Genomic DNA, 15343 nt, shown 5'->3' with positions numbered 1-15343 from the left:
CCAAAAATAGACACATTTTATATTTAGAATATATTTAAGATGTCTTCTTTTTCTGTATATATTTTTCCTGAGTTTGAAAAGCTGAAAATGTTCGATTATCAGTCCAAGTAAAGATATCCCATCATTTTAAGGAAATATTTTCTCCCAACAGCGGCGCTCTTGGTTCCTTCTCGGTGTTGTCCAGGCGACTGCCCTGTAAACACAAACTAAAACAGTGTCTTATAACTCAAAACCATTAGACATGTATCACTGTGAAACCATGCAACCTCTACAATTACGATGCTGACACACACACCCACAGCAGAGGGCTGGGTGTTCAGTTCTCTATCGATTGCTGTTCCTTCATCTTAAATTGCATTATGACTACACAGTAAACACACCGGCATTAATTAGCGACCAATCAGAGCATGCAGAAAAATGAGTTGACCTCAGTTTTTCTACAAGCAGTTTCTCCAATTAATCGTCTTAAAACATTTCTCCTGCAGCTTTTCTGCGAACACACGATGAGCAACTGGAGGAAGTTCAATGGAAGAAAGCGCCGCGCCGCAGTGAAGCCGTACTTCAATGAAAACCAGCGTGAGTGTGTGTGTGTGTGTGTGTGTGTGTGTGTGTGAGTCAGGGAATCCTCTGGGGAATTCATTTTCTTCACACTGAGGAGCTTTGGAGGCAGAGAAAGAGGAAAAAATGCTCAGAAATTCACTCGCTTTTACCCAAGATTGTAACAAGCTCTGCAGTGATGTTAGAGTTTCACTCACACACACACACACACACACACACGCATATCACAGCAGGGTGTGTTACGCCTGGGTTGCATCAGCAGCATCAGGAGCGGCTCAGTGGTCATGAACAGACTTTTAAATCATCCTGTAGGCTGCATTCATTAGGCGGATCAGTGTGTTGCCCTGCTGCATGGCTTCTTATTTATATAATCTCCCTGTAAATACATTTCTAAATTTTCAAGTTATTGCACTTAATATAGCTTAAATTGAGTGCAATTTAAGCTGAGATTTCTGGTGAGATTTCTGCTCTGTCGCAGCAGTCTGTGTGTTGTTTGGTAGAAATAACATTTGACTTTATAATTTAACGCCTTGAAATTGGGCCTCTGTCTCTTTAAGAAGCTCCTGCTCTTTCTGAAACTCCGCCTCCAGGAAGTCCTCACAACATTCCTATTTATTCATTAAAGTGGCTTTATTATGTGTTTTCCAAGCATATAGTGACATTTTATAACACAATCAAGTAACTATATTACCTTCAGTTGTTAAAAAAATAATATAAAAATATATTAAAAATGACTAAAGAAAATTGACTTCCTAATTTAATACTTTGAAATTAGGTCTCTGTCACTTTAAGAAGCTCCTCTACAGGAAGTCATCGTAACATTGCTCCTCTATTAACCCTTTAGCAACGTTTTAACCAGCGTTTTACTCAGAAGTAGCTCCTGTAATGAGCTCAGCCGATGCTCAGTTCACCAGGTGTTTGCTAATTACTGCTGGCTGATATAGCGGCACTAATATCGGAATTGGCCAATAAATAAAACTTGGGTGATATTAACAAACGATATTTATCTTTATATTGCTGCTATTTGTTTCTGCAGGGGAAGGAGAGAAGGTTGGTCCTGTGGTCTTTGGTCACGTGACAGTATCTCTGTTTCCATTAACCATAGAAAAACGAAATCTGACAATTCGAAAATTAATTCAGAAACATGTCAATTTTGGAAAAAAGCTTTGGTGCTACTTTGAGGTGGGATTTTTTTTCCACCCTTATCCGAATTAGTTTATTTTGCAAAACAGCACTTTTTTCACATCACACGCTCAACAACCAGATGTTACTACTGTTGGAAACCACAAACAAGACAACAACAGGAAGTGATAGGATGTTGATGGTGCACCATGTTTTTAATGACTTATCACGTGAACAAACGTACTTATGTGATTTTAATTGCATTTCTTATTTAGTGGAAACACCGCAATTGCAAAATTGTGTGTTGTTTTTTTTTTAAATTAGTGGAATATCGATAACTAACAGAACGACGTTTATTTTTAACAGAAACGCAGATAGTGATGCAGCACTGTGGGAAGTTTAACTGAAGCAGTGGTGAAGTCAGTGGGGGTGGTCATTTATTTTCAAGGTGTTGAAGGGTAGTAAAATATATATAAAATATATACAATATTGGTAAATATCGGTTATCGGCTATAACAGCGAAAGCAATATCGGATATCAATATATCTTTCTTTTTTTCAAAGCCAGAAAAAGCCAGTTGTAATTTAAACTTTGAACTTAAAAAACCTGCATTCTCTTGTGAAAAGCGTCTTCATACAGCAAAATGTAATAAATGATAAAGAATGGTAAATATAAAAATAGGTTTTACTGAACACATTCTACCTTGCTCCGTTTTTCCTTCTCATCCCCTTCATGCTGCATTCTCTGAAGTGTTGTTTTTCTGCATTTTATCCATCCTTTTACAAAGTCCACAGTTTTCTCTGCAGGAAGCAGGCACTGAAAAAGAAGCCCGCAGTGTTTTCACACATAGTTGCTCGGATTATTACAAACCCTGGAGCATCTGCTTTTTTTTCTTCTTTCCTTTTCCTCTCCGCAGTACCATTTATTTATTTTTGATCCCAAAATATCTGGCAGAGGAAATGAGGCTCCGCGTTTAGACCTTTGAGTTTACGCTCTGCGACCATCACATGTCATCTTTGCTCCATTTTCCCTTGAATAGGGATGTTTTCCACATCCGACTGAAGCCACAAGCACTGATGGAAATTAAACTGATGAATTACTAGTTCTTATTTTGATGATCAGACTGACGCCGCAGGTCTGTGCATATTACTGTAATCTCAAATTTTACGTCAGCGGTGCCAAAGTAATGCAGCTATGATGTCTCACAGTTAAGGTGCCTGGATTCACATTTGATCTACTTGGGTCCAACAACATCCATATTGTGGATTCATAGCCTGAAAATGAATGTGTTGTTGAATTTTGGACCTTTATTGTGGAACCAATTCCCTCTTTTTGTAGATGATGAACCCTTCAAGACTCTGGCAACAAACTGATCATAGCGTCAAGTTCATTATCAGTAACACATTTCATGTTTATCTGGGATACTAGTAATTATAGGAGCATATAAAATTTTAGAGAAGTTGTGGACCTTCAATTATTTGAATCACCTTAATCTTGTTTTAGTCAGTGGTGGTAAAATCGTCTTGGTGTGTGGTTCATAAAGTCAGAGGAGGTTTCTAAAGGTCACCTTAAACCTGAAGTTGGTAAAACAACAGACCTGTGGCTCCACATGAGTCACTGAATAACACCCGACTCAGAGTCAAGAGCAAGTTGCACACTTTGCTCTTAATGAGTTAATATGTTAATGGGAGCAATCTGTGTATCCTAGGGCTAACTCAGTCTGACTAACACACACACGAAAGCAGGGTGGGGCTCTCACCCGACCGACCCAACCCTGTGGACTTTATGTCAGAGCCGACCAGCTAACGTATTCTGAAGTAAACCCAACATATTATTTTAATTACGTTTTTATTTTAACTATAATTTGAGTAAGCAGTGTAACTTCTCCCGTTTTTAGCTTTTGTTTCACATCTTCCAGCTGCATGTTGTTGTTTGTTGTAAATGCTGGGTGAGTCAAGAGCCAATCATCTGGGACGTGTGACTGATAGGAGCGGAACGGGGCGGAGCTGCGTGCGCTTTGTGAGTGTGCTGCGCTCAGGAACTTCTGCCCCTTCGTTTCTTTATCTCTTCAGGAGGTCAAGCTGCCTCCTCCTCTAATTAGAGTATAACAAATAGATTAGCACGACTTCATATCGTGCATTCTTATTTAGTTTTCTCTGTGTTGTACGTATCGTAAACTTATGTCACAGAAGCCCGACCCGAATTTTGGTTTGGCCTCTGGCCACAAATCTAAACTGCAGAAAGTCAAACAAATCTTCTTGTCATCTGTTGTTTTTCTCTATTTTGACACTTTGACACCAGACCAGAATGTTGTAAGTATTAAAGTGTTCCCTCTGCAGCCGTTACGCTAACAGAGCTTTGGAGCTATTATTGGATCTGGGTGAAAGCAAAACAACAACAACCCATTAAAAACTCTGAAAAAACTTTACCTTAAAAGTCTTTAATGTCATTTATGGTGTCTTCGGCACACACCAAGTTCAACATTAAAGGCAACAGAAGCGAAATGCACCAAATCTGGACAGAGAAGTACTGTCGAGAGGACAACCTGAAAGAACAAAAGTCTTCATAGTTCACACAAATAAATATCTGAAGCTGACAGATCAGTGCAGTTCTAAGCTGTCCGGTATTAAAAAGGAGAAATGCCCTAACGCCTGATGACCACTCTACAGGAGATGAAGAGACGGGTTTAACTTTAGAAAACATCAGAACCTGCCACCGGATCGCCACCAAAGGTGTCTGTGAATGTTTGAAAGATGAACAAACACCTTTCCAGGCGACTCCAAGTCCTGGTTTAACAGTGCTGCCAGCTTCAATCTCCTGGATACCCAGCAAAACAATTTGGCAAAAGTACTCAGTCTCTTTACAACATGGGAGCAAAGGGTTTGCACTCATCAGTTCAACAAAATGAGGTCTGGTATGAAATCTCTACAGGGTCAACTTTGGTATTCAGGTTTTCCTATCCATGTTTCTGTGGATGGCGTTCCTGCTGGCAGGCTTCCTGGTTCCTGGCTGTCAAAGGCAAGACAGCCAGGAAGTGTTCCTCAAGACTTGTGTTAATCCTCAAAGGTAGTTGTGTCCCGTCGGGGTTCACCGCATCTTTACGAGGGATCACAAATTCACTCCAACGTCCCGTAGGACTTCCCTTCGGCTTTAATCGTCCGTCTGGTCCGGGAGTTCCGGCGCTCCATCGAATATCGATCCACGTTCACCGTACCTCCGTAGGCGTGAGCACATGCACGCGCGCGAGCGTCTTATCGCGGGTGTCTGCGGCGTGCGCGCGCTCCCCGCGTCACGCTGAGCTGAGGCTGTCGAAGCCGCAGAACTTCCACCGTTTCTCCAAGGTCGCCCCGACGCCGCTCAGCTCCTGTCGGAACATGCTGGGCAGACGCACCATGAGGCGCTCCAGCTCCCCGGCAGACACCTGGCAGAGGGCAGCAGAAGACACGCTGTGAGGACAGAGCCGCTCAACCCAATGTCTAAATGTTAGCATCTGCTGCGTCTCTGGAAATCTAAGTCTCGTTGAGAGAAAATATTGGTTTTTGAGAAACAAAGCGATGATCTGTTTAAGATTCAGTGCTGAATCATCAATCGAGCTTCTTTTGCCGTTTAGTTACAACAGTTACAACATCCTCAGAGACGAGCCGACATTTTACCCACAGTAACCGGATCCTAGATGCAACCAAAACTTGCACAAACCTCACTCCAAATTAAAATTATATCATCGTTTCCACCCTTTTGAAAACTGAAAATTCCTTAAATGTCGTCTAAAAGACAAAATTTTTAACATCATTGGATCAAAACTACTGTGAACTGACCTGCACTATAATCATATCATTCCACAATCAATATTTTAAATGCCTTTCATAACAAGAGAACATTTTTTTTATTATTCTTTTCAACTAGGAAATTTAATGTGTTAATTTCAGTTAACTAATCACATACATTTTAACACGTTTAACATTTCAATAGAAATGTTTACTGACTCTTTCAAAGCGGCGCGACATCGATACCTTTGAGTCCAGCCGCTGAATGTACGACCAGAGATACTCGAGGTTGGCCCCGAACGGATGGACATGGAGGAAGGTGGAGATAATGCCTGTGGAAAGAAAGGAAGAAAACAAAAAAACACTGAATGTAACACTAGGGCAACCAGGGAGGGTTCAAAGTGTGGCCCAGGGGCCATTTCTGGCCCTTTGACTGATTTTGTGAGGCCTCCAACTGCAGGCACCCAGCATGCACCTGTCTACCCTCGTCTAATGTTGCTCATCGCCTCTTTTTCTTGTTCTTTCGATGGGCTGTACTGTGTGAAGATGAAGACTTCTTACTTCAAATCGGTGTTAAATTCTTTCTGAAATAATTTGAAAATATTAAGAAAACAAAAGTAAAAGTCTCTGCGTGTTATAAAAGCTTGGCTTTTACTGAAAATCCGACTTTGCTGCACCCAAATCAGCATCGACCCAATTTATTAGACTTGGCTAAACACAGCCAGTGTTTTGAAACACAGCGATCCAAATCTTGTCCTTATGACTGAAAATGAACCCTTTCATGCATTAAGTATGATCCTTTATGTCAGGAGATTTTTTCCCCCAAAGTGTTTTAGATTTTCTTAAAGCATAAAAAATTATTTAAATTTTGTATTTCTCCAAATAAAAAGTTGTTATTTGGAAAATACATCAGCAGTATTGTCCTCTAGGGGTCACTAGATTGTCTGTCTGCCATAATGGATTTAACAAAACATTTCTTGCACTTGCAGCTGATGGCCAGTAGTTGGCAGTGTATCATATGATGCACTAGTGACCACATCAATGGTCTGTGTGCATTTCTAAAATAAAAATCCACAAGAAACACAAGTAAATGGTTTTTAGATAGCTGTCCACTGCAGTGACTGATAGGCATGGAAGGGTTAATTTGTTCAAACAGGCCCCAAAAAGAAATCGAAACTACAAGCGTTTCTTAAACACATCAACAATTTTGGCCCATGCGACAAAAGGTTTGGACGCCCCTGCACTGGCGTGGATCACGATTAGTGTTGTAAAACTGTTTCAAAGACAAAATGTACCATCAGGATTTAGCTTAACCAGTAGAGAGAAAAAGTGAGAGAGCAACAGGGAAACAACAGAGAGGGAAGGCTGAGCCAGACTGGATATTAGATGTAAAGTTCCCGGCCAGTCTGCATCGTCATGAAGGGCTGCGCTGTACACAAACGGCGGCGTGGCAACCGTAAAATATGCTGGCCAGAGCAGAACCAGCTCTCAAGTTGATTACCTCTGAGAGGTCCTGCAGAAGAAAGCAGTCATGCAGAGGGAGGGGGGGAAGGGACGAGGAGGACTGGGAGGCTTAGGAAATAGAGTGGCATATCCCTGGAGGATCCTGCAAGCCCAATATTTATTTCCTTGATTTATGTGGCGAGACTCTGGCAATTATAGGCAGTGGCCCTAATTCAATTCCTTCCACCAGACCAGCTCACATGGAGCAACGCCACCGGAGGAGAACTGAAGGGTGAGGGGAGGAGGGGCGGGGCGTTTCATCTCCTGAAAGCAGAGATTTGTTTCTACGACGTTACAGGAAAGAGAGCAACTACTAGCTGAGGGGAGGATGGACAGGTGGCCGGTTCTGTTGTGTTCCAAATAAATTAGGCTTTCAAATTTGGCCAAGAAAACTATTTCACCAAGAACAGGTGTGTGACAGCAGCTGTGTTTCCACAACAAATTTGTTGATATTCCGCTAATGTCAAAAAAACTATTTCTCAATTGGGGTGTTTCCATTTAATTAGAGATGCGGTTAAAATCGGACGTGAATACGTTTGTTCACGTGATAAGTCATTAAAAAACGTCATCCTCCTACGCACTTCCTGTCATCGTCTTCTTTGTGGTTTCCCTCAGTAGCAACATCTGGTTGTTCATCATGTGACTCGTGTGCAAAAAAAAAAAATTCTGTTACAGTTTTGCAAAATACGCTCATTTTGATACAGCCGGGCGGGTTGTGGGGGGGGGAACTCATCCAAGCACAAATAAGTTTTACTGCAAAATGTGAGTTGGCGTGTTGCCATTAAACTAATTTATTTTTATAATTCCAATTTGCGCAATTATATGCTCAATGGAAATGGAGCAAGTGTTTGCAACGTGGAAAATAACTGCAAAACCGTAAACTACAGATGTGGCATGTAGCAGTTAGCTAATAGAAACACGATTTAATGTCATGCTAAGCCATGCTGACGCTCTGTCTGCACTGAGGAAGATTCGCTTCACCTTAGGATACCAAACACTCCGAGTATGTCCAACCACTGATAGCCTAACATGCCTTCTGATTAATTCTTTGACCAGTTGTGGGTATCAGATTGTCCATAATTTTTAGAAATTAGTTTTTAGGTTGGTAATGAAGGGCTTTTGGGAGTAAAAAAAAATCAATTTTGATCAATTTGTAAAAGCAAAAAAAGGTAAAGCACCTTTGCTTTAGGTGGTAAATACATTTTATAGGAGCTGAATACTGGGAAAGGACAGCGTGACTCTTAATGTGTTGCTGTGTGTTTACCCTGGAACCATAAAGTGAAAGGCACAGCGCCAGGGCAGCCATAAGGCCTCAGAAAACTGTGCTTAAAACATTCACACAAAGTCCTGTGTTTCGAATGTTTACATTAAAATCATGCAGCTTATGTTCTGTATTTTCCATCCTCCTCCTCTGCTCACAGGCAGGGCAGCCTTGGACGAAGACAGAGAGCTGGGCCTCCTCTTTTCTCATATCTGTATTATTTTTTTTCTTTGCCGCTAAGAGAGATAAATGTGCTGGTGCTGTTTCTCTTCGCCGCTTATTTTTTATTTGTTTTTGCTGTGGACACAGCAGCCCAAATACACATCTCTCCGTTCCATTTAATAGCAGCCACACGGCTTGTGGAGCACGGGGGCTTTTAAATGAATAAATAAAACAGAAACAAATCCGGTGCAGATAGCTAACGTGTCTGTGTGCTAACGGCTGCTGGTGGAGTTCAGGTGGGATGGTTCAGACACCTCCCATCTTTTATGTTTTAGGTGCTGCTGTGTTGTAAACACGGTTATATGGCTGATGTCTCCATATGATGCGGCTCAGCCAACATTCTTTACCGTTCTGGTACGTGTGTACGATCCATCTGGAGCAACAATCGGCCTCCCGACACACTGTCTGCTCTTTAAAGTCAAGCCAGCAGATAGGGTAAAAAAAAAAAGTTGTGTAAACCCGAACACGCAGGTTTGAAGTGTTTGGTCTTCAGCCTCTAGTCTCTAGTTGCCTTTCCACTGACCGTACAGTTGCTTAAATTGGAATTACGACAATAGATTTGCATAATGGAAACATGCCGATTTCGAAAAAACGTTCAATGAAACACGTTTTTGCTACACTGAGGTAGTTTTTCAGCCACACTGAAATTAGTGTATTTTGCAAAAGTACAATGGAAGCAGTTTTTTTGCATCACATGAGTCACGTGATCAACAACCAGACGTTGCTGCTGGCAGAAAAGACGAAGAAGACGACGACAGGAAGTGGTAGGAGGAGGATGTTTTTCAACCACTCGTCACAAAAAAAAAATTATTCACATGTGATTTTAATTGTGATTCTAATCTAATGGAAACATCATAATTGCTTAATTGTTTTTTTTATGTTAACATAATATTGACAGAAGTTTTGTTCACATTTGTAATGGAAACAGAGCAACAGAAACACTAAGAGTCACTTCTGGAGCAGCTCTCTGAAGAAAAATGGACCTGGACTTGTTATTTCTACCAAATTTAGTTTAAATTTAATTATTCCACAGGACACCATATGAACACATAATAGCATAGGTTTAATTTTCTTTCTTAATTTTTGTGATGCTACAACCACAAACTGTTGACCATGCCCCCAAACACAAAGCATCTCTGCTCAGTTTTCTTTTTCTGCTGAAGCATTTAACTTTTTTTTCCGCAGAACAGCCCCATATTTAGCTCAATCGCTAACTAGCTTCTGAAGGAAAGCCGCATGTTAGCTCCAGTGGTAAAGGCTGAAACGGCTTCCACAGTCGCTTCAACACATTTTAGGGAATATTTGGTGTTTGAACTATTAAAATATGCAGTTATAAGTGTTTTTAGAAGTATCTCAGGTATTCTCATACTTCAACTATTTGTGGGTGGTGGTGGTCCCTAAATACTCACGAATACCTTGGGTTTACTATACTTTGTATTTTCAGAAAATATACCCCCAAAGATACTGTTTCTTACGTTTTTGCCAGTAAATTGACAAAACGTTGACAATTAGCATTCAGCTTTCTTGAACTACATCGCGGCTCCCCGGCTAAGCTAATGCTAACTGGTTTACCTAGTAGCAGAGCCTCTTTCTCCGAAGCGACTCCTCCTCTCATGAACTCACTCCTCCTGTCTCTGCTGAGGTACAGCGAGGGAACACACCCATTCACGCTCTGTGAAAACACACACACAGGCTTCACACACCTCATGGAGAAGGTTCTTTCTGAAAACTCATGCAAAGCCATGAAATATGTCAAGATATTAAAGAGGGTGAGTCGACAGTCCACCAGGATTCCTGCATTCGTTTCAAACATGGAGGATCAGAAGTTTTACATTAGCTGCTTTTATTGAAGACAATTTCTGCAATGCAAATTGACATTAGCAAATTTTACATGCAGTATTTATTGCAGAAACGCTGACAGCTAACTGTTGATCAGAATAATTTATATATATATATTTGGTTTTACCTTTTCATGAAGCTCTCCATTGATTCCCTCCACAGATTCACCTTTACCACTCAACAACTGCCGAGACACAAAAGAGAAAACAGAAATTTAATTGGAGAAAAAAGAAAATACAACAGCGAGAGATAATTATTTGCTATTTCTGCCGCTAAAATATGAGTCATAAAATGCCAACAGCTCGACATATGATGGCTGCAACAAAAATAAAGGCTGACAAGTTTATTAGAAATATAATTCAACAATGTTTTAAAGCAACAGAATACCAAAAATCCCCCTTAATATATGACATCCTCATTTAATAAATCATTTTTATATTTACTCTGGTTATCTTTAACTGTCCTAAAAATAAGTTTGGTGATCTGAAACATGTAACATGGCAAATAGTTTTTCTATATGGTTGAACCTACATGGGAATATAAATAGTTTCCCTAAATCATTTTGAAATAGTCTTCATTCCCTCCAGCTTATGGTCATCGTCTGTTTCCTCAAGCTAACAGCTGCTACGACTCTGCCCAGGCAGCTGTCCGTCAGCGGAGCGGGACGATGTTCCCATTACAGCAGCATAGCAGAGGCAAGAGCTGCTTTCACTCAACAGCTTGTATGCAAAGCAAAGCCACGCTGCTCACATTCAGATTTACGCTGAACCAAAGACGAAACACGATGACGTTCTTCCAATCAACTCGTAAAAGAAACGTCTTTATAGTGAGTTTATGGACAAAGGCCTCCATATCTGGAGCTTTTTTTTTTTTTTACAATATTCCCTTTTTATGTCAGCAGTGGACTCCTCTACATGTGAGGTTTTTTTGTTTGTTTTTTTAGTTTTAAAACAATAATCAGTTTTAATGTTTTATTCAACGGCATGAGTGAAGTGAGACAGCAGCTGCAGTCCAAGAAAAAACTCAAATCAATCTGCATTAACACAGAATCAACGGACGAAGAGAAACACAACGCTGGTTCAGCTCTACACGCTAAGGCAGGGGAAAATAATTGACATTTCGATGTAATCAGTCCTAAAAAGAGTTTTTTTTTTTGAGAAATCAATATGAGAAACAAAACAGTTTTACTAACCAGCCTTTAGCCCACACATGCTTTATCTAAGGTGATAGCAATCACCTTTCAGCAGGAACATGCAGAAAGAGTCCCTCATTAGAATTGACTGTTGTTGCCATAGCAGCGCTCGTGTCCTTCCAGCATCCTTCATCTCCTCGATACTTTAAATCCATCGTTCTCCCTCTCTCAATCTGTCCGTGTATGTTTTATGTTGCCATGTTTCATCTGAGAAACTCGGTAACAAGGAGGATGAAAAAGAGTGAGGAAACTGCAGCTGATGCCACAAATGGCGCAAAGTTTTATCAGACTCTTGCTGTTCAGTTTGTGTTGTTGGGCTGGATGCCGCCTTTGTCATTTCAAAAGGACTGAGACTCGAAAAAAGGCGAAAAAAATGATTCCATCTTATCTTTGTGATGATAGATGATAGCATAGTTGCTTCCATGGTTTCGAAGTAATGCAGTATTTACACCAAAATGTTTAAAAATTCATATAGTTGCTTTTACTTAAAGTCGAAAAGCAACAATATTTCCTGGTTCTGCTAAAATTAAAGATTTAGAATATTATACTTAAAATAATACAGATTGATGTTTATATATAAACTTAAAAAACAATATATAGAAGTAATATTCAATATAATTAGCAAAATTTCCTCAAGCTATGCTAAGTAGCTAAGTTAAATAGCCAAGCTAATTATCTCATATCAAGCTAAGCTAAGTAGCTTAGCCTAAAATAAGCTAAGTAGCTTGATATAGGTTAAGTATCAAGCTAAGCTAAGTAGCTTGACATAGGTTAAGTATCAAGCTAAGCTAAGTAGCTTGTATCAAGCTAAGTATCAAGCTAAGTAGCTTAGCTAAGTAGTTCATTTCAAGCGAAGCTAAGTAGCTCATTTTGATGTGAGAAACCCCTTCAGCCCTACAGGTAATTGTTAGAACAATAAAATATTTTAATCTTAACTTGCATGAGCTGAACTTAAGAGTGAGAAGGTAAACTAAAACACATTGCAGACTTTTATAGAAAAATAAAAAAAGTATTCCGAGTGAAAAGTGAAAAAGATTATTTCTATGTTCAATTCCTGATTGGATCTATTTGGATCCACTGTTCTTCCCTAAATTCCTCACTGTGTGTCTATTATGCATCATGTTTGATGGCTCTGGAGGCCGCAGCTGTCTGGGTGATCTTTGTTTTCCAGTGACATTGAGCACACACCTTCTCTCTGAGGGTCAGCACCTCCAGCTCCAGGTAGTGATGCTCCTCTCTCGCCTGCTCCAGCTCCGTCTCTTTACTCGACAGCTTCTCCTGTAGGCTCAGGAGTTCCTGAAAGAGAAAAACCAAGATACGCGCTTAGCGTCAAGAAAGGATTCAAGTTTAAAACTGTCTAAAAACAAGAAATGCATCTATATCCACTGAATGCTATGGAAGCCCTGAGGAGTCTGGGGGAAAAAAAGCTTTTTGAAAGATCTATTTTCTAAATCTGACTGATTTTTTTTATTTATTTTCTCACGGTAAATATACAAAAGCAGAGTAGAGTCAAATATTCATTATATATTTTTTCTATCAGTGTTTTCCCCCCTGTTTTAGAAATGTGACCAAATTTATGTATATATATATTTTTTGCTTTACTTTCAGGAAGGGATGAGGGAAGTTGACTAGAAGGTATGAAGAGAAAATCCAGACCTCAATTAAAAATCTATATCAAGATTTAGACGCTCTGTCTAATCTGACTGAGGTTGAACGAGTTTGAAAACAAATATTTCCAAAAACTGCAAAGCTGTTGGAGGTACAGAGCAAAAACCTACATTTATTTGCCATAAAAAAAGCATGTTCCTCCACTTCAAAATAATGCATAATTTGTCACATTTAAGTGTGAAAAACGTGAAAAGTTTATGAAGTACGAGTTCTTTCTCAAGGCGCTGCATAAAAGCGACGGCACAGAAAACTATATTTAACAAATCTCCTAATTTGTTCGCTGCGGCTCGCTGTCTGGGAAGTAAAACAGCAGCAGGTGACAAACAAGACGTGACAGCAGGGTGAGTGTGTGTGTGTGTGTGTGTGTTGGTGCTCGTCCCTTCAGCCCTGTCACTTCAGATTGAGACGGACAGGAAGTCGAGTCGGATCAGGCGGGCCAAACGAGTGATGTGAACTAACAAAGCTTTCCGAGCTGCGGATTCAAAGGAGAGGGGGATTATGGGAGAAACCAGAATTTGTGTCTGTTTGTGTGTGTAAATTTAGCCGCCTGTTGATATGACTTTTTAAACAACTTGAGAACATCAGGTTAAGGATGAATCGGTTCGACTGGGGAGCAAAACTGCAACACTTGTTACACTTTCAGCTGCTGAACTGAAAATCCTGTTCTCATTCAAAGTGAAGGAGGCCAGATGGGACTGAATGTTATTCTGCTACAGATGTGAACACCGATTCCAAATAAATCCAAGACGGCAGCCCTTACCTGCTGCATGTTGTGCATGCTCTGCTGCAGCAGCTGGATCTGAGCCTCGGCGCTGTGAGCGTGTGTGTGTGGCAGTGTGTGCGCGTGGTCGTCGTCCGGCCGCCCGGCTCTGCTCTGCTCCTTCTTCAGCAGCTCCACTTCGTTCCGGTAGGCGTCCAGCTGCCAGCGCAGCGAGTCGTTCTCCTCCCTCAGGGAGGCCTGGGTCTGATCACACACACCTGCAGGAGGCAACGCGACGTCACTTAGGAAGGTTCCTATTTTTGCAATTGGGAATATTTTTTTAAAGGGGCAGTATTGTTTTTTGTTTAGATTTATGTCATGTTGTGATGTTATTCCCTCGTCAAAAACAGACCTGGAGCGTCGCCTTGATTCTTTCAAGCATGTTTGAGAAATTCTTTAATCTCCACGGCAACCATTCAGCTGTGGAAACACCTGTGTGGACCGAGCTCTGGCTTTGAGGCAACAGCTCAGTTTCAAGTTTTCTACCTTCTGAACACCATTCCCCTACAAAAAGCTCAAAAATGGCTCCTTCAGACTAGCCAGCAGCAATTAGCTGGTGGAGCTGTGTATCTGCTGAGCTCATTACAGGAGCTACTTCTCTGTTAAACACTGGTAAAAACATTGTTAAAGGGTTAACAGAGGAGCCATGTTGTGATGACTTCCTGAAGGCGGAGTTTCAGAAAGAGCAGACGCTTCTTAAAGAGACAGAGGCCCAAATTCAAGACATCAAATTTCTTTAATGTTAAATTTGATATGTAGAATATTTTTTAACAACTTAAGGTAACATAGTAACTTGATTGTGCTATAGCATTATATGTGTGTAAAACACATAATACTGCCCCTTTAATGACATAACGGTTCATCAAACCATTTTCTTCTGTGCGCATCCTCTTGTTGGGAATATCATCCGAATCGTCATCTGACATCTCCATCTCTTCTTCTCGTCTGATGCCCATGATCTCCTCGCTGTGAGCATTTCTCAGCTCCTGAAACATCACAGCATACACACATACACACACACATACATATATACACAGCTTACATGGCGGGCACTTTACAAAACTAAATAACTTGGTTGTGGCAATGTTACAATTCAGATTTCCAGGAACAAAGAGTTTGTGGACTTTAATCAGTCATGCACATGCCTGTGTGAGGTTCAAGTGGAGAGCAGAGAAGTGAAAACATGAGACCCCCACCTGGCCGGTGACTTATCAGCTCTTCAAAAGTCGCCTGTTTTAACCTGACTTCTCACAGGAAACAAAAGCTTTTTTCTACAGATGAAGAGTGAAACCTCTGTCTTTTCACATGTCTTTACATCATTAAGCAGTGTGTAATTTTGCATAAAAAAAAGAAAATCTGAAAATGTGGCACTTAAAAAAAGTATCCTATCTTTACAATTCATTGCAACCAGCCGCCTTTAAAAGTCACCTAGTTAGGAGTTCGATATTCAGTTT

At 40.5% G+C, this 15343-nt stretch overlaps 1 protein-coding gene across 2 annotated transcripts in view; it reads right to left on the bottom strand.

Moving 5' to 3' along the window:
* Nucleotides 1-4104: 4104 nt before the first annotated feature.
* enox1 (ecto-NOX disulfide-thiol exchanger 1) overlaps nt 4105-15343 on the bottom strand; it is an 87034-nt gene continuing 75795 nt past the window's right edge. For both annotated transcript variants that reach the window (XM_015005867.2, XM_088011666.1), the window contains 7 exons: nt 14758-14875; nt 13890-14107; nt 12650-12757; nt 10397-10453; nt 10003-10102; nt 5691-5776; nt 4105-5101 (listed from right to left, as the gene is read on the bottom strand). In XM_015005867.2, the coding sequence (XP_014861353.2) occupies nt 4970-5101; nt 5691-5776; nt 10003-10102; nt 10397-10453; nt 12650-12757; nt 13890-14107; nt 14758-14875 (819 nt within the window). In that variant the 3' untranslated portion in view covers nt 4105-4969. The remainder of the gene's footprint in view (nt 5102-5690; nt 5777-10002; nt 10103-10396; nt 10454-12649; nt 12758-13889; nt 14108-14757; nt 14876-15343) is intronic.

This window comes from Poecilia mexicana, unplaced genomic scaffold, assembly GCF_051168715.1.
Source record: "Poecilia mexicana isolate PSO_F unplaced genomic scaffold, ASM5116871v1 scaffold_2, whole genome shotgun sequence".
NCBI classification, from domain to species: domain Eukaryota; kingdom Metazoa; phylum Chordata; class Actinopteri; order Cyprinodontiformes; family Poeciliidae; genus Poecilia; species Poecilia mexicana.
This window is presented reverse-complemented; position numbering and strand designations above follow the sequence as displayed.